Here is a 20,095-nt window from a genome sequence, read left to right on the forward strand (position 1 = left end):
CTACACAAGCTTAATTTTACTGCCGACACAGAAAGAAAAGGGCATTTCCCACGCAAAATAATGTTCCAGGGTACACATTCAATGCTGAAAATCTACAAAGAAAAAAAATATTGTGTTTTCAGAGAGATCAAAAACTTGGCTGTCAAAAAGCTACTTGGAGAAACTCCTCTGAGCAGATTCTAAACGCATTTGCAATATAACATTACGTAGCTTTTTTTCCCCTAAGAGAACACTTGGGCACATCTGTGTTAATTCAGGCAAAGCTATCTGATCTCAAGTATTAAAAGCTCTTTCCTTTGTAGTGGCAAATAGGGCAAGTTTAAAATGGATTATCTCCAGAATGCTGAAAGAAAAAAACTGAAAAGGCCTCCAAATAATAGAAAGAAAAACCCAAACCAGCCTTCCAATTAATGAGCATTTTCACACAAACTTTAGTCATAAAAGTAACCCAGAACAAACACATGACTTGTTTTAAAAACCAGAAAGAATATTCATATTTTTAAATGAGTGAAGATATAATGGTTATCTCATATTCAAGAATCAAGTAAACGCATATGGAAACCATCTAGTTACTTATACAGTTGCATGTACCTGCAAATATGTACATATGAAAACCACTCTTGAGTAACACAAGGAAAAGGCTGTGACATTTTTAATATATTAAGGCTTCCGAACCGATGCCCTTGCAATACCTAGAGAGCACTGAGATCACCCCACACCACTATGAGCGGCACGCAGCGCGCTCGGGAGCAACGTCTTCTTTCTTTTCCACGTGGTTTTTTAAACAAAGGATTCCCTGTAAAACTTCATCAACACACATATATCCAAACTTACACCGTTGCACCTGTTCACAGAACTCGCTTTTATTTAAAAATAAAATAAAATAAAAAAATAAAAATCCCGCGAGAAAGCAGGGAAGTTTTTTAGTTTAACACAAAGATGCTGCAGTGTCAGACACAGCTGAAGACCAAATACGCACCACACTTTGCCCAGGGCTTTCCCCCCCGTCAGCAATAGCCGCAGTTTCCCACCCTCAGCATTTCGGATGGGATATTGCTTCCCTCTCGTCACAGGAATTAACAGAAAGCAAAGTAAATGTAATACGAATGAGGAAAGCATTTAAAGCCTGCCTAGCAAAACCGGTTAGCAGGCTGGTCTCCTCTAGGCTACACAAAGAAAAGTTTCCTGATGCAAAAAAGGCAGCAGCCTTGTGAGACGCAAATACTGTTAACTTCAGGCAGCGAATGCTGCGTCGCAGTTTCTAACTACATGATCTATGCCAGCGTGAAATGGGCACCTTTCATTTATTCAGCTGAAACCGTACATTTTCTGCTGTCTGGAGAAGGGAAGGAAAAAACAGAGAACAGATCACCATAGAAACTGGGTTACGACAGACAGCTGAACCTTCCACATGACACAACCCTACAGACATTAAAGTCATCCTGTGAGCACCAAGCTGCAGCTTTTCATCCCTAGCATCACTGCCTAGCCTGAAATCCCTGCCAAAGAAAACACCTGGTAAAAAGACCAGGTGGGAGGAAGGGGAGAGATGCTCCTAATAATAAGCATTGAATCATTTCAGAGCATTCTCGCCTCGTTAATTTAAGCAGAGTGATTTAGAAAATCAGGTTTTCGTTCTACCTTTTACATAAGCAGTGGATGTTCAAATCCCATTGCTGCCCAGCCTTTAGTGGGACCCAACAAGCAGAAAACAATGCGCCACCACGGGTAGAAACAGGACCAAGGGCCTCTCTCGGGAAATATCTTACTCTGGTGTGTCTACTGTTCACCCCTCTTTATTTACTATTATATAAATTCAAGTTTAAGACCACATTAAAATAAGACTAAAGCACGATAAACTTCTAGAGACACTGATTTGCGAGTCAGCCTTCTACACAGGGAAGGAAATTCTAGCCTAAAAGTGCACTGAAATGAGCATAAAAATTATGGCAAGAAACAAATGAACTTCTAATGAAACCACGCCTGATTATGATCAATGAATATATTACTCTTTGCAATAGTTCAATGTAAATTTTGAACCACCAGAACAAAACTGCTGATAGGGGAGATAACAGTATGATTTACTTAGGGAAAGGCAGTGCATGAAATTTTACGTAAACATTGTTACCCCCCTTCATGATGACCCAGGCCTACTGATAGCGTCACTTGCACTTTTCAGTATTGACTGGGCCCTAACAAACTCAGCTTTGCTATCCAGGTGATACCGCTGCGCAGGTTCATTTCTGGCTCACCACCGATGGCTTTTCCTACCCCCCTGGGAGACGTAGGGCTGGAAGAGGCACGAGGAGGACACGCAGCACGTGGTCCTCCCTGCCCACCCCAAAGCCACATCAGCAGCCAGCCGTCTCCAGCCCAGCGTTCACAGGACCAGCACTCACTCTAAACCAGTTAAAAAAAAAAAAGAACCAAAACCAGAATGATTTTTTTTTTTTTCAGATGAGATACTCTTGAATTCAGAAGGAAAACAAATAAATAAATGCATATTCACAGGGCGATTTCGAAACTCAGCTTCTTGCCTAGACTTTCTTCCAGCCTCAGCAGACTGACGTAAAACAACGCCACCACCTCCAAAATCACATGGAAGTCTGGAATCACCGTACTTGGTTCAAGGAAGGACGAGCTGGGCTGCTGAAAGGCAACGGCTTAGCGATCTCCATGTAGTGACTCCAAAAGAGTTCACAGCAGAAAAAAAACACAGGGAAGAGTTTTCATTTTTCACCGGCAGGTCAGAAAGCTTGCTGCGTTACCATAATTTTATATAATAAGAAAATATAATAGGAAATTGCAGTATTCTCCCATACCACATGATTTGATCTCAGATCACATGAAGAAATCAGCAGACTATAATAATTATCTACCAAATGAGACCATATGACTCACAAAGCCTCTCTTCTGAGATATTAACCTCTTGAAGTACTAACTGACATTGCTGAGAGAATGGAATTAGCCACGCAAGCGGCTCAGCAGTCGCTTCAGCACTCACACTCTTTTCCCCTCCCATTGCACAATCACGACGACTGCAGAAGGAGACAGAACTATCTCCCCAGCTTAGCAGCTCTCTGGTAAGAGCTGAACGAGCTCACGAAATAATCTACATCCAAAACAGAAAAGGAAAAAAAAGAAAATTTCAACTCATAAAAACCCGTCCCTAGTTTCTCAGCATGATCTACCCATATGAGTGAACTTGTACGATGTTCGCTTCAGCAGAGATCATCTATTTATTTACTTACAGACAGCCTCAAAAAACACGCTCTTCCGGGTATTAACCATGAAAAACTTAAAAGGGGCTGCCCCTCTCTCCTTCAAGGGTGACCTCATTTTGAGGTAGGAATAAAGCAGCTCATTAGTGTCTGGATCAAAGAGATCCCATTAATGTTGGCAGCGCTGGCCGGAGGAGCCGATGCAACAGCAACACGTGGTGAAAGTCAAAGCTAAATTTGACCAAAAGCATTCAATGTTGGTAGCTGAACACGGCCACCTGGAGAGAGCTGCCTGCACTAAAAAGAAAAGTCTCTGTGGCAGCGAGGCGTAACTGCAAAACAGAGCACAGAGTTGTAAAAGTTCACGCTGCAAAGTGTTGGACTTATCTATGCAAAATGCAAACTTATTAGAAAAGGATTTCCTGAGCTGCGGGATTTCCTCACTTGGGGTTGCTCTGAAAAGACCATTTGGTGCTATTAGATTAATTTCCTTTCACCTTTATGTTTTCCCTTATACTTGGTTCACGGTGCCACCACCGTGGCTGGTAATACTGAGCCTAGAAACACTTAGAACAGAAAAGTTCACTTTTTATATTAACAATACAAGCAGACGCACGGCTGGGTGAGTAACGGGTCGAACACAAGCCTTAACTTGACCAACCCGGACCCCCTACAAAGAGATCCTGGTCGCCCACAGAGGACGACAGAGCAGGTCCCCTTTCTTCCTAAAATTTCTGCCGTCTGTCCTGCCCCACGCGGGCAGTCCCAAGGAAGCACCACATTTCTATTAACCAAGGGCGGCTGCTGCTTGCAGCTTGAAAAGAAAGACAAGATTTGACTTTCCTTTCATAAAAATGCCCGAATAACCAGGAGGGAGAGGAAAGTAGAGCATTTCCATGATAAGCAGGCTGGAACAAAACCTCTGACCGACTCATCTAAATTTTTCCTAAGACCTGAGGGAAACGGCATCATTAATTTTGCAAGAGAATCAAAAGAAAAATTATCAATTTTCTTAAAAGTCAGCAGCATTCTTCGGGCATGGAGTGTTATTTTCTGTCTTGTTGCTCAGCAACAGCCATTTATATACCTCTGGTACAATTTAAGGCCTGATATTTAGGAAGTATTAATTCAAAAAGACATTTATATCATGACACATAGTGGAGAAAAATGTATGTGACAATTTGTACTAGTGTTTTATCTGACAAATAATCTCACCTAGTTAGTTTACCTAATAGGAAGATCAATAGTCCCACATTACCACGTAACGCTCTGACCAGCGGGAATTTCCCAACCGGCGGCACGTGGGGCTCCCACACGGGGACAGCGGCCACCAGGGCTTCGAGCTCACCCTCGGCCACCACCACGACGAGCTTTCGACACCACCAGGTTTGCACATTTGGGTCACAGTGCCTGAAACACCCAAGGTTCGGCACGTAAGGCACCGCATCCTTCTCCACACACACGGGAACTACTTCAATGGCAGCACAATGAAAAAAAATCTGTTGCACTTGAGTTATTTCATCTACTATATAAATATCCACTACATTTGAATCCTAAGGGTATCAAAGTCTGGGGTTGGTTTTTTTGTTGTTTTTTTTTTTTTTCTTTCTTCTAAGCATTTTTATAAGGCATTGTTTGTATTTAGAGCCTGGCGCTAGTAACACCAAAACCAACTTGTAGCTTGCTTGCCAAACACGCCTTGATTGTACAAGGTACAATCAAAAACTATCAGCATCCCACAAAGAATCACTGCAGCACGACTTACAACTATCTTCGGCCGCCGGGAAAATGTCCGTTGACTTACATTCACCTGAAACTTCACCTTACTTCAAAGGGATGCAAAAAAAGCTAAGTCCCAGACATAGGATATATATACATGCTACTATAGGCAAATTTGATCAGCAAACGGAAATGTAATTTTTTTTATTTCTTTAAATATTACGATTATTAGCGGCCTTCCCCCTGAAATTCAGAGAAAATGATCACCCTGCAAGTCTACACGCTGGGCCTGACACCAAGGCCAGAAAACTCAAGTGTTTCACTTTAAACTACCAAATGTATCAAAGAACAGTTACGATCCCAGGTTGTAGTTGATACGATTTTTAGAAGAAACATTTTTAAGGAGTTAAAACACATGAAAGTATTTGAGTATTTTAAAAGTCATGAATTTTCTTCATCTTCAAAAACACAGCTTTTTACATTTTATGTACAAACATAACATCTCTAGTGGGAGGTGTCCCTGCCCAGGGCAGGGGGGTTGGAACTAGATGAGCTTTAAGGGCCCTTCCAACCCGAACCATTCTGTGGATTCTATGTTGATTGTACTTGACCTTCTCTCCAAAACGCGGTGCAGAGGGAGACAGAGCTGGTTTATGCTCAGTCACTGCTGACCCAGACAATACTCCAGTTATCACAACGTTGCCCATTCACCCCCGCAAGATGCTGGGCGCGGGAAGGGCATTTGCCAGCTCCTGGTGTTTTTCGCAGACCCCCTTTCACAGGCTCTTCTCCCTCCTCGGCCACAGTGGCTTGTACGCCTTGATGCCAGTAGCACCCGCCGCTGGAAGCCACCAACACCGGTGGGGAGTCACATGCAGCCCCGCTTGGGTACGCTGTGAATTTGCCCACATGATGCTTCTGGCAGGGCTCAATTAAGGCTGTATTATCAACTGAGACACAAAACCAGCTGAATAACCACAACAAGATCAGCGAAAACGGCGAGCAGAAGTGGGACGCCTGCCCCGGGACGAGTGACGGGAAAATACCCCAACTCACGTCAAACTTCATTCGGGGTCATACCCACAGAGAGGCACACACGGCACGGCGTTCCCACCCCTACCACCAAAACGAAGGCCATACTGAACGGAATCATATGCTAGGGATTTCAAAAATAAGTTAATTATAAGTCTGCCTCGAAACACCTAATACATCCAACCTGAAAAACATGTTACAAGAGTTGAGGAAGAGTGGCCACAAGAAATTTAAGGGCAAATGAAACAACTACAGCCAACCCCTGAATATTAAGCTAATGAGACATGTTGCGTTGAAGAAAGAGTATTAGGAAAAGGATGCATGATTTCATGCTTGGGTGCTTCCAGGGAGTACTGTGGGTTTATTACAAAAATCCTCCAATTTAAAAATTAAAAAAAAGAAGGCAATACTTACGGAATACACAAAAAAACATTCAACATGTCACGATTAACTTCATGGATGCCTGAACTGAAGATCCAAGGAAACAAACACTACGAGGCGAAATGAAACAAGTGGTTGCAGGATTTTAACGCTAAGATGATGCAAGTCGTAACACAGACTTCACAGCACCATTAACTAAATGCTGAAAATAAGTATTATTTCCCGGCCACTGGTATAAAATCAGTCAAGACCCTCATGTTTCTTATATACTCTTAAGTGCTGATGTCATGCCGCCAAATGTTGCTTTCATTTTCTCAAGCCCTTGAACGGATTTAAGATCTTAGAGGTGCTTTTCACAATTATTTTCCCCAAAGTTTCCAGGAGCCTCACCCACCGCAGACGGGGCAACTGACCCGTTTCTCGCCGCGGGCAGCGCGGCCCAGGCTTCTCCCGGGGACAGAAGGGGCTCGTGGCGCTGGCTGCAGCTGGTTGTTCGCCCCGGGTTCATAGAGGCAGAAAGAGGAAGCGTTGTCTTTTGTCCCGGCGTCTCTGCTTCAGCACAGAGCCATCTGCACCCCGGCCATGGCATTATCTGGTGTCTCCAGCAGCCGCTTCGGCAGGAAGGGAAATAAAGGGCTGTATTGATGGGGCAGATGCACCGCGCCGTGCCGTGCCACAGCACTTTGAAACAAGAAGTTATTGAGAAAAAAAAAAAAAGTAGTGGAGCCACAATAGACCACCTAGCTCAGAGGTGAAACAAGGCTGAATCTTCCGGTATCGGTAAAACATCCAGAGTATGGGCAATTGCCGATTTAACTGTGACAGCTTAACTTAAAAGTTAGAAATGAAAGATACTTGGCATAAACTTTGATAGTAGGTAAGGCTGTACTTCTCCGAGTATCTTTCTGTAAAGTCGAGCTCAGGTCCAAACAGCATTCGTTTGTTTTCACTTAATCCTAGCCGCCCCCCAAAATCACACTGAAAGTAAAATACCTGCTTGACGTTCTAAAAATCCAAAATTGACTGATTATTTTTTTTGTTAGAACAACACAGAAGCCCCAGGCTGAGATGTAGTTACACCATTAAAACGGAGCTTTTACCGACTTAGCTGGAGTTATTCAGGGAAAACTAGTTTTACTCAGCTCACCCAGAACATAAGTCTGTCATTGTGGTCACGTCCACACCACAGACACATTTCTGCCCCATTATAACAGCAACCTGACATCAGAGAAGCCCATCTAATGCAGCTGTATTTAGTCCCACCATTTTTTCATGGGCTATTAGCAGCAAGTCCCCACGCAAGGAAACCGGAGACTGTGCGAACAACCTGCCAAGCTCTAACTTAACACCAACCACCAGCGTTAAACCTCCCAAAGAGCCTCCACGAGCGTCGGGGGAAGCTGCGAAAGCAGAACTGGGGTTAACGGCCACGGGGTTGCTCTCGGCAGCTCTCCGGCATTCCTTCCCCGGGGATCTTCAGCCCTGCCCTGGTAAATCCCCTGCTGCGGGGATGCCCTGGCCTCTGACACCACCCGGTCCAGCCCGTCGCCCGAGTCCAGCTCTAACCTGGAATTTACGAGAAATTATGGAAAACGCCTCTGTGCTGGCGGGGGGAGTGAAACCGAAACCTTACACACTGGTTGGAAATTGTATACCGTATTTAGCCTTACAGAAACTATTCCACTCCCCTGCTCTACAAGTGTTACCTATTTGATTGCTTGCAGAAAGTTCATATTGCCGTTGTATTTCCAGTACATAAGATCGTCACAAGGAAGAAGTGCACTCTGACAACAAATTCTAACAACTTCCGCAAACGCTTTTCCCCATATAAGATTTTTCTAAGAGAGACAACGTCTTAAACAATGAAATTATGGTCTGGCATGTTTGAAAAAGCCTTCTTTATATATCTCCAGATCATCTCCAGTCAAAACTCTACTTACCTTAAACCTTTATTAATAAACTATTATAATAATAAATTATTATCTGCTTGGCTATACAGCCTTCACCTGTGTTAAAACCAAGAAAACAACCAAATATATTCTACTTACTTTAACATACATGCAGTCTAAACCATCTATTTCCATCCCATAGCTTGTGCAACACAGATTTTCAGCACTTTCAGAGGCTGCTGGTGTTTCCTTTCTGGGCAAAATAGGTTCAATCTCCGTGGAAAATATGTCCATATTTTTTGTATTGGTGTGCACCAGCTCATAAGGCAACTTGGGAACTCTCTCTGGTTTCCTCAGCAAAACAACTGAGGTCATCTGCTTTAAAGATACTGATGAATAACCCATGGAGTCTGCAGAGAGTAACGTGTGACGAGCCATGTTGGGGCAATGAATTCCCACATTGTTAGACTGACTCAGAGTATTTTTAGTTTATTTCTCTGGCTCTACAAAGAGCAAGAGTGTCCTCCTGTAAATCACAAAGTAATCACTAAATTGTCTTGTCTTGTGATAATCAAATTGAAGAGCTCAAAGATGCCGTCAGTAACTGCAGCAAGACTTCATGATTTTTCATACCGATTTACAAAAAAGAGACCAGACGGGTGTGAAAGGCACTCAGATGAGAAGCCTTCTGTTCTTCTGTATTTAGGACCGTCAAGCTAGAAACGTGCAGTTTACATCTAACCACACAGCAACCTTAGGAAACCGGACATGACCAGTCACACGTCGTGTTTCCCCCTCGTGTTAACTACTATAAAGGCAGAATGGGAGCTCTTCAAAGCAACGCAGCTTTAGCCTTTACATTTAATTTTAAAGCAAGGGCTCTTATCAGACCACAGTGTAAGTAGCCTGGAAGAGTCTGCTCTCAACCATCCCCACTGTCTCCTAAGAGCTATATAAACTCAACAAGCCACTTCTCCTGCTAATTACCGGCGGCGGCTTTTATTCTTTGTGAGTTACCCCAACAGCCTTACCTACAGCCACACCTGAAGCGAGCTTAAAAGGCAAAAATGAAGACTTGATAAGCAATGAGGGAAATGCAACCGCTTTCAAGACGTTCTGAAAATAACCATAACTTTCACCAAACAGCCTGGAGGCACCAGACTGGAAGACGACCCTGCAGGCACAGCTGGATTCTCCGTTCCTGGCTGCTCCTCCTCCAGTCTAGCCTCCATACTGCTCCTCAGACCCTCCGTCAGCATGGTGACTCCCATCCATACCTCCTTTTTTGATGTTGGGTTTGTACCTTCTTCTCCCTTAACACTTTAAGAAGCTTTACCCCGGCTTTGAGTGCCTCCATGCCATTATTATTCAGGGAAAGATCTCTGACAATTCTTGCTATTATCCCAGATTAACAGGACAGAGACATTAAATCCATGCCGCTAAGGAGAACAGATGGTGTAAAGACACAAGATCTCTGCTTTTGTAAGTAATCCATTCTCACCTTCTTCAGAATCTGTGTTAAGATTCGCAGATACTCACACTAAAAGTTGGGTCAATATCTGCAATCCACAGACAGCCAGTAGGAGTCTAGTCTTTAAACTTCATTAGCAGTGCCTAATGTTTCCTGTGCTTCCCTTCCAGCTGCTTAATGCCCAGGATTCAGCAAGAACGGCACTCCTCTAATGTAATTGCACCAAGTACTTATCCTCTTTTCAAAAACAAAACAAACAAAAAAACCCCAAGCCACGAATCTTTTAGCCAGCACTGATCTCTTCCTTACGCTTTAGTTGTATATAAACAGACTAAGATATATAGAAATAAAACTACCAACTAGTGCGAGTAACTGAGAGCAGGCAGCACAGCAGCTGTATTGGGAGAGAAAAGGCACGGGTTGTGACCCGGATGGTTGGGAACAGGAAGATCCCACAAGTCATCAAGATCCTCAGCTTGATAACTCCGGTGCTTTTCCCACCCGCCCAGCGCTGGGCAGCTCAGGTTACCCACCCTCTCACGGGGTATTTCTCGTTCAGTTGCTGCCTGGAGCAAACTGAGAAAGTGGGCTATGCTAAAAGACGATGAGTGGGACCACGAGACGGTGGGGGTCCTGAAAGCGGACGCTACTCCTGAAAATACACTCTTGCTATTAAAGATTAAAGTTGGGTTTTAAGTAGACGGACTCTTGCTATTAAATATTAAAATCGGGTTTTAAGTAAACAGGCCCTAACTTAGTGCAACACTGCGTACACAGAGCTTAACACAAAGAACATGACGACATCCCTAGGGGATGTTTTCCAATTGTTTTCCTGAAAGAATTACTCTGAGCAGGTATAGGATAGCAAAGTTATTTCCCTACAATAAGAGGAAATAAAGAATCAAAGGCCCCACTTTCAGATTTGCATGCTTGATTTCAAAGCATAAAATTAAGAAATGCGATTTCTCACATGGAGTGAAGACTTCTCTTTGCAGGACCAGGCTTAAGCGCAGCCAGGGTGAAGCAAAGCCAGGCAGCGCTGAGCCGGAGGAGGAAACGATGCTGTCCTAAGCAAAGGGTGGCAGCGAGCGCGGCCCTGGCAGGGGCATGAAAGTGCTGTTCTCTGCCAGGAAAGTCACTCAAAGCCTTGCTTTTAGCATTGGTAAACGAGGCCTTAGCAACCCAGTCGTACAACTCTCCATCCTGGATGCGGCTCAAAATAAAGCCAACAAAAGGAAAAAGTTACTGCACAAAGAGCCTCTGAATTCAACAGAGTCTGAATTTTTTCTGTCTCCCTTGAACTTTAGATAACTGGTTTAATTTTGTGCCTAATGTGCTTCCACTTACTTGAAAGACCTCATACCAATTTAAACCAATCAAACTCTTAGGAGCATCATCCCCAAAACATGTTATGGTGCATCACGAGCGGGGTTACAGTCTATGAGAATAACTTAAGCAAAAAGATATAGTCTGAGGAAAAAGCCAAAGTCACAGACATAATGAAAATTTCCAAAAGCCATGTTTTTATTCTGGCCCTAACACCGTATTTCCTGCAACAAGAACCACCTGTTTTTAAGGGGAAATAGAAAGTTCTTCCTCGCTCATTCAGCAGCGGAAAAGACATGCAGAAGGTGCACGCTGCTGCCTCAACTCCTTCAATCGCTTGCTAACGAAGCAGGAGGAACAACAGCCTTGCCCAAACGCCGTTTCTTGGCCCTGTCCCCAACTGTACAAATGCTCTGTCAGAGGCAATCGCGACAGACACAGCAGTAAATGCCCCGCCACAGCCAGCACAACGTCGGGTCGGGGAGAACCTCTGCACCTTCACGCATATGAAAGAAAACCCATCCGAGTACAGGGAGAACCTCTGCACCTTCACGCATACGAAAGAAAACCCATCCGAGTACAGGAGCTCAGACTCGGCTCGTCCCTAACTTCATCCACGCGAGCCACGCTGAGCTGACTCTAATCGGGAGGCACAGAACAAACCACTGGCTCTTATCAGAGGAGCTCTTGCTGCTTGACAGCGTGAAGGGGAACTGGGTCCATCCTGCTCCCCCAGCCAAGACGCCCTTCAAGCCAGCAGTGTCTGTATGGGTGCTCACACGTACACGCAAGCGCCAAAGCCTCCAGCGATATACACTAGACTTCAAATAGGTAAATATCTGTTTTGTGTATGCTTTGTGCTGTCAAGTCATGAAATCCAAATTCAATGAACGTCCCCGTCGGACACCCTGAGTGTCTGCTCCTCCGAGGTCTCTTCCAGAGGCTCTTCTGACTCGCCAGCAATCCGGGCGCCATGCCACCGGTACCCGCAGGACAGCACGGGCCAGCTGCGCGCTGCTTTTCCCTCACAGCAGAAACACCGTCCACGATTAACCTGACTCTCCCTTCTTGCTCTTTTTAAATCCTATTAAAAATAGACCAGCCAGAAACAGTGCAACCTTGTGATACTGACCGTTTCTGTGACTTCCTCCAATTCAACTGGTTCAATGAGCAAATTTCAATAACAAAAATGCCTTCTTTAGACCTACAGAGATTAAACAATGAGTCCCATTAAAGAGAGAGACAAACTACGTTGTTATTAGAACGCATGGAGAGGATTAAACTCCCAAAGGCTCCAGGAGGAGACCCTAAGAGCCAGGTACATCTGCCCGACCTGCCGCCTTTCCCTTCCAACACAACCTGGAGCTCCGTGGCTCACCGGAAGATGAAGGCGGTCACTGCGCACATTTACTGACATAGCTCAACAGCACTTTGTCCCATCACTTAATTTATCTAAAAAATAATAGTAATCCATTACCCAAGCCATCTGGCACACGCTACAAAATCACCGCGGTACAAACAGACTGCAAATAACCAGTGGCAGCTCGATGCACAGACATTATTATTCTGCAAGGATTGCTGGTGACAGTTTGGGGGGAAACCCACGTAATCCACTAATACTATTAGGTAAATATTTTAACACAATAACACAAAGAATTAAACAAATAAAACCAATTATTATAAACGGGACCTTCACAATTATTCTTTACACGGAACAAAGAATTCACGCAACTTTTAAGATTAGGCCTACAGCAAAAAAAAAAAAGTTTTGAAACTATGATCTCCTCTCCCCCCCAAAGTAGCTCCCAATAGTGGTACACTTTCAGCATTTCATTAGCCCTAGAGGATACGCCCTCCCAAAAACTATTTTCAAGAAGGTCAGGTGAGCAGCTTGCCATCTCCCCGTCCCCACCGCCCCGCCAAGGGTGGCACCGCTTTCTCCTCCGCTGAGGAACACACGCGGGGCCTGGGGAGCAGCTCCGGCCCCCACTGGGCTCCCAATCAACCCATCGCTTGTTTTCCTTCCCAAGGCTCACAGATGCTTTTAACAAGAATGACAGATTGCTGACATGTCGCAAAACGGCCGTTAGAAAGCTAAGAGTTTGTTCGGTTTCTTGGGCTGCTGTGGTTGGCATCCGACTGCAGGAAACCTTTTTTTTTTTTTTTTTTTTTTTTAACAAAAACATAATAAAATGTCAAGGCTAGGTTAAACCAAGTATTGTTAGCCTGTTGGGTAATTATATCCCCGGCACCTTCAATTTAAAGGCAACAGGAATAAAGTTGGTGCACACAGTTGCGAGCTGTCCCTGGCAGAGCTGCCATCGCGCTTATCCCAGTGACACAGCAGGTCCCTGAAGCAGAAAATCGTCTGAAATACCCCCTCTTCCGCATTGGATTTTTAGAAGAGGCAGAGATACAGTTCTAGAATGAACTGTAAAGGCTCGCTGTCGCGTGCAGATGGAATTGCTTGGCAGCACACGTGTGATGTCTGCCACAGCCTCTGCTCGGGCGCGACGCCGGAGCAGAGGGGGACGCCCGGGTTGCGCTGAGGATGAACGGCTCCCACCCCGGGGGACGAACGGCTCCCACCCCTGGGGGACCGGCCACCACGGCTCTGGAAGAATGAAGCAGCGACCTACTGTGTAACGTTTGGAAAACACGTCCCACGCAATAGTTTGAACAGCAATGTACAAGACTACATAATTAAGGCAGATTTTTTTTTTTTTAAACACCAAGAAAAGCCCACTAATAAGCGCAGAAATTTGGAAATGCAGTTATATTTCCGCTCTTATGCTCAGGTTGGGCTTGTTGCTGTGTTTCCCTGCCTGTATACCATTAACATGCCCAAGAAGACCCATAACCTGGTCGGCATCTGCCCTTTGCCATTTTCGCTTGCCAGGAGCCAGCAGGGCTGATGGGGAAGCGCAAGCCTTGCAACACCCCGGCGTCCAGCCCAGAGCAGCCGCCCGCAAACAGCCCCAGGAAAGCGAGAGAGGGCTCCTCGCGACGCTGGGGACCGCACAAGCGGCTTTTTGTTCTGTGCAGTTCCCTCTGACGCTTCCCTAGCTCAATTTACTGCTTATAAACCCTCAAACTGAACCGTTTCAAGGAGAGAGCCGCAGGACTGAAGGCCAGCTGCAGAGTTTAGCTCGCCCAGATCGTGCTCTCCAGCGAAAACCGTTTACCGATTCCTCTATGTTTGAAGGAATATTTCCACTCACTTTACTTGAAATTGAATTAGGTAAACTAGGAACAAGCTACCTGGGGCTCGCTGCCCCTAATCCCAAAGATACTGGAAAGGGAGGGACGTATTGGTAGCAGCAAGAATAAAAATAAATGAATGTCTGGCTGAATGGACAAATAAATAAGCACGCACATTGCACACAGCCGTACAAAACTGAAACAGAAATCCCGAGAGGGCAAAGCAGAGTGCTCTAGGAAAGCAGAGCACGAAACAGAAGCAACTCAAACCCGGGAAAAAAAGGATGGAAATGGAGAACAAAGATGACTGAATGATGTCAACCCTTCACTCTGACTTTAGAAGAGGCAGCACAAACAAATGTCCGATCAGCTTTGTTAATTCTCAGGTACAGGCAATGAGAGCACACGCTGGGGTTTGGTTTTACACGCCTGGAACTCACAAAGTCTAACAGGAATGGTGGCGGTTTGGCCAGTGCGGAGAAGCGGGTGAGTTCCAGGCCTAGGGAAGGCGTTCTCATTTGTTCTTCATTTACAAGGAAAGCAAATTACACTTAACAAAAGCCAACACACGGCCTAGATTGCCCCTATCAATTTTTATGGGTCAGCAGAAGTAGGTATATGTCTGTCGTTGGTCAATAGTTACTGAAACGCTGATCAGCTACAACCAATCACAGCTCAGCGGGGCTACGGTGACTCAGGAAACACTTCGAGATTCCCCTGAGTTTGTTTATAAAGTCGAAGAACCAAAACTTTCAGAAACGGTCTTACAGCAGGACCACCGACCTGCCCTTGACAGACGTCCAACGGGACCAGGGAAACACAGCTCACAGGCATAATGTTTTCAATAGGAATGCCTGAGATAGAACCGATGGCGCAGTTTTAGTCTGCTGCACCCCAAAACTGAAGCTAATGCCTTCCGGCAGAGTCTGCATCTGCAGCATCACCAGGCACAGGAATATAAAGCCCAGCACAGTTTGGGCCCGTTGTTCACGACGAGCTTGTGAGCACGCTGGAGCCAGTCCTTCAACGTAAATCCCGATTTCTGGATTAACTACAACCACGCACAACAAGGAGGCTGTCTATATGGTCACCAAGCGTGAATACACACCTGGACGAACCAAAGGAACAGGATTTCCATAGGAGTGGCGTGACTTCTTCAAAAACGTGTATCGCTGGTTTCTAACAAAAAAATAATTTAGCTTGGGAAAATAAGCGTTCCTTTTTGCTGTTTCAAGAGGGCACACGTGGTTGTTGCGGTGGGTGCTATTTTTACGCTGGCATGCCAAGTTTGAAGGCTTAACAGTGCATGTGAGCAAAACTGGACACACCGAAGCACACAGCAGCGAGCCCCACGTCCACAGAAAACAGCTGGATATAAGAACTCTGCTTCTCCCGTTCTCGGACAACCTCTGAAGAGATGCTGACAGCTGCTTTGCGACGCTGGTCATCCAGTCATTAACACAATTTTACCAACTCCAGGTAACTCACATGAACACAGCTCCCTGAACAGCTCGCGCAAGCCGGGAGGTGGGTTTCCAGTGGGAGAGGGTGAGGGAACTGCCAGGTCGTTCGCTTCGGGACACAGAGTCCGCAGCGATTTCTCTGCCCTGAAACTTCTCTTGCCAGAGAAAGACCTACGCCAATGCCACACGTTAAGCATCGATGCTCTACTGGAGGCTCTGGTGCTTGAAGCAGCTCTCCTGAATGACAATCCTGGCTCTGCCTGCCAGTATCAGAGAGATGTGAAAGTCGCTCTTTCTGTGCCTACATGTGGCTCTGAAGAGGACAAGAGCAGCCTGTGGTGTCAGTAACGCACAGAAGCAATCTCCCTGGCCGCCGTCACCCAGCCAGTCCCCACCGGAGGATCACCCTGCGCTCGTTTGACTTGGTGGTTGCTCTTTTCACCTCTGCGTGCTACGACCTTAAATCCATTATTTATGTCACTTAATCACGGATGAGATACTGAACGTGACAAGCAGCATGATGGCTTTACGTGGGGAAGGCGGCAGAGATGGTCCCTCTCGAAGGCCCAGCATCTTTCCCGTCCCGGCGCCCGACCCAGGGCCGTGGCTTCCTCGGGAGCTACACGGGGCCCTCAGTTTCCCACCGTAACGCAGTCCCAAGACAACAGGACACCCACGTTTTCGGGGCAGCTTCTGACCAAAGGATTTAACCACTCAAGGAAATTAATTCAAGGTCAGTGCGGGTTGGAAATTAAAATACATTAAAAAAAATAAAAAATAATTATTTCTGATCAACTCTTTAGGAGACATTATAATTCCATAACAAGAACATCCACAGAGAGAGACAAATCACAAATACCTTTCCAAAATAACTCCTTACATAGAGGAGGTCTGCTGGGCACCTGGGAACAACTCTGCAGTACCACTGTTCTCTTGACCAGAAATGCTAATTTTCATCCCTTTTTGCAAGGACAGTTAACAGAGAGATCCTTCTATGAGACCCAAGACACCAAGACTCCTATCAACTAATGTATTCTGTGTTCTTTAGGGGGTGCAGACATGCACCACACTTCCTCACATTCAGTCTCTCCTACACGAATGCACTATTCAGGTATGGTCAAGCCTATTGAAAGGTCTGTCCAGTTCAATGCAGACAACATTCTCTCCACCGTATCTGACTGGAGGTCAGCTATTCATCCCAAAACAAAACGGCTGTCTCCTTTCCTTTCTCTCCTCCCACAGAGAGCTAGACTGGGGATAATTTTGGAGTATTTCATAAAGTGGCTCAAGGATCCAGACGGCATGGCTTTCGATAAAACACACTTTGACTGTGCAAGCTTTTCGAAACAAGTACTTGGGAGTTTACCGTGCTGTACTGGGGTGCTCAGGTCTGGTGTCCCCTGTCATCCCTTCTGCCCTTAAAAAAACAGGGTCTGACTTTTTTTTTCTCGTATTTTGCACTAGACCAAGGCAGAGCAATGCAAACAGGGCGTTGCTAGCGGATAAAACAACCATTCCCACATCTCTCAATTTGCAGGCTTTGCCATCATGGAGAGGCGTAGGCCAGTGACTGTTTCCGGGGTAGAAACTGGTGAGACGCTAACGCACCAGGCTAAAAAGATCAGAAAAACGCCCATTTAAAAAGCGCATGAGAGTCACAGACCGCATCACTGCTGGCTGCAGGACCCCTGAACGACTGCCAGCAAAATAAATACAATCTAAAGGTGCAGCGTCACCAAAATAAAAAAAAAAAAAAAGGTTAGTTTAATTGTCGTCGAAGGTGGTTTTTCGAGAGGGAACGGGACGCTATTGCTGAAGGCAATGACCGAGCAGCGGGGAACGCCGGGGAAGGGCTATTCCACCCCAAAACGGAGCGGCGCATCCCAGCCCAGCGCGGCTCCCGGCGGCTCCCCGCCGCGGGGGGGTGGGGGGGGAGCGCGGCCGGTTCCCCTGCGGGGCCCGGTCCCTTCCCACCCCCTCCGGGGCCCGGCGGTGCCCCGACCCAGCGGGCCGGGCACGCTGCCCCGCGCCCCGCCGGGATGCGGGTCCATCTTGGGAAGAGATGCCCGCGCCATCCCTCCCTCCCTCCCTCCCTCCTTCCCTCCGCCCGGGCCGCGCTCCCCCCGCCGCCGCCGCCCTACCTTGGTGTAGAGCTCGGAGGCTGCCATGGCGCCGGGCGCGGGCGGGCGGCCCCTCTGCGGCAGCCCGGCGGCGGGAGGCGGAGGCGGAGGGAAGGAGGAGGGAGGATGCTCAGGCGGCGGCCCGGGCGCGGCGCGCCATGTTGCTACCTGGCGGTCGGCGGGGCGGCCGCCGCTCTGTGCATGCCGGGAGCGGCGGGGGGGACGGCGGCGGGGCCTCCCCCCCGGCGGACGGGCGCTGCCGGAGCCGGAGGCAGGGCTGGCAGGGACCCGCCGCCACCGGCCGCCCCCCGCCGCAGCCCGCTCCGCCTCCCGCTCGGGGCAAGGACCGGGATCCCGCCCCTCTCGCCCCATCACGCTTTTTTTTTATTATTGTTATTATTATTTTTTCCCTCCTAGACCGAACAAACGGCTCATTTCGTCATCAGGGACGTTTGTAATGCGTGTCGCTTTCCTGCCCCTGTAGTGCCGAGGCGCCGTTCCCACACCCGGCATCGCCGGCGCCCGGTACCCGGGACGGTCCCTGCCACCAGCGGTGACCCCCGTTAGCGCGGGGAGATGAGCCTCGGCTCATTAGATTTACACCTGGGTCACAGCCTGTCGCAGCCTCTCTGCGCCTGGCCGCCATCCCAACACCCATCCCCTCCTTGCCATCATGTATTTCAGCACACCTTTCGCCAGGTGCCAAGTTTTCCATTTCTTGTTTTCCTTCCCCTATTCTGATCCCACCCTTCAAATTGTATCCAGTCTCTTCCAGCTTGGTTGCACCCTGATCACTCAAACCACCACTGAAAGCACTGACGAGAACCGGGCCCAAAACAGCTCCTTCAATATGCAAATCCAGTTCTCACCCAGAAATGAAGTTACCCATCTTTGAAAAGTTTAACTTCCATGTCAAAAGGGAATGAGAAGCATAATCCTTGTTCTGGTTAGGTCTTGAGATGGCAGCTCATTTGTTTTATGAATCATTAATGGGTGTTTTTTACAGTTCACCTTAATGACAAGAGCTCTTCTGACAGCAGAACTGAAGCTGTTACTCTCTGTATTTTCCTTTTCCACCTTGGGAATGCATCCCACCGGTCCAAGTGGTCCAAAGTACAAAACCAGTTTGAAACAGTTCTCTTTGCCACATTCTCCACCAAAGCGCTTTGACTTTTTAAGTGGTACCATCTCTGCAGAATTCAACTGTTTAGATAACAGCGCTCTATTCAGTGGGTAGTATCTGGACTCCCCCTGAAGTTTGCTGTGACTACCAAAAAAAGACAAATCTGTTCTACAGAGAAAATGAGCTGTGAAAGAGATGGGCGATCTGCACAAAGTCACCGATCAACTGAGTAACAGCAGAAATAAAAATCAAGCTACCTTGACTCCCAGAATAAAGACTCCTGATAAATGCCATAACCTAGTTGTACTCTACTGCTGCTGTCAAAGAAAGGAGATGGAGACAGTAGCAAGCACAAATGAAAAAGAGTCAAGAAGATATGGAGCCTTACCTGGAGTTTGTATTGGGGACAGATATATGGTCTTCACACGTAGTAAAGAAAAGGTTAGTAAATTCAGAAAAGAGGCTAAAAAAAAAATAAAAATCTTGATTTTGCTCGGAGAGTTCAGAGTTGACGCTCTAACGAGAATTGTATTTAAAAAAATACCTTCCTTCCCACGTTCTGCCAATATGTGCAGGAGTATCAACCACGATTACTGGTGCTGCCCATGCCTGGGAGGCTCACTCCCACCGCAGAACTGGGCACTTGCTCTCAGTCCTGTGAGAAGCCAAGCATTGGTTCCTGCACATTGGTGCCCAGGTCAGGGGTGAAGTGTTTGGCTGTTTGCACAGCTGCTCTTCACGCAGACACTGTGGCAAAACAGAGAGATCTACACTACAGCTACAGTCATCTTTCATATGTAACAAAAAAGTGATCTGGGGTTCATTTAAGAGTGCGATCATCCCCCTTTAATGGGCTTAATCTAAGAATCTGGATGTATGAACCACAGAGATCTCAGTTTCGTTTTCAGAAGGGACCTAAACCTCCCCTCTGACTGTGTGCTGCTTCATGTCTGATATTTAATAGCCTTTCTTCGGGATGATACCTATTTTAAATTCAAAGATACTGATTTCAGGAGTTCAGTTGGACTGTGGATTACTGTATCAGCCATTCACAGCTGGAGCTCAGGAGCCAAATGTAATTATAAGCCCCAGCAAAAAATAGATATGAGTCCAAAATATGCTACGATTTGACACAATTTGCATAAACCA

At 46.6% G+C, this 20,095-nt stretch overlaps 1 protein-coding gene across 8 annotated transcripts in view; it reads right to left on the bottom strand.

Moving 5' to 3' along the window:
* Positions 1 to 18,297, bottom strand: part of MYO5A (myosin VA) — a 105,181-nt gene extending 86,884 nt beyond the window's left edge. For 4 of the 8 annotated variants that reach the window (XM_074599612.1, XM_074599610.1, XM_074599611.1 and 1 more), the window contains exon 1: positions 17,845 to 18,296. In XM_074599612.1, the coding sequence (XP_074455713.1) occupies positions 17,845 to 18,195 (351 nt within the window). In that variant the 5' untranslated portion in view covers positions 18,196 to 18,296. Of the gene's footprint in view, positions 1 to 17,844 lie in introns of all 8 variants that reach the window. The other 4 variants (XM_074599608.1, XM_074599606.1, XM_074599614.1 and 1 more) reach the window with 2 other exon arrangements.
* Between the last annotated feature and the right edge of the window lie 1,798 nt (positions 18,298 to 20,095).

The sequence above is a fragment of the Larus michahellis genome, chromosome 9 (genome assembly GCF_964199755.1).
Source record: "Larus michahellis chromosome 9, bLarMic1.1, whole genome shotgun sequence".
Lineage (NCBI taxonomy): Eukaryota > Metazoa > Chordata > Aves > Charadriiformes > Laridae > Larus > Larus michahellis.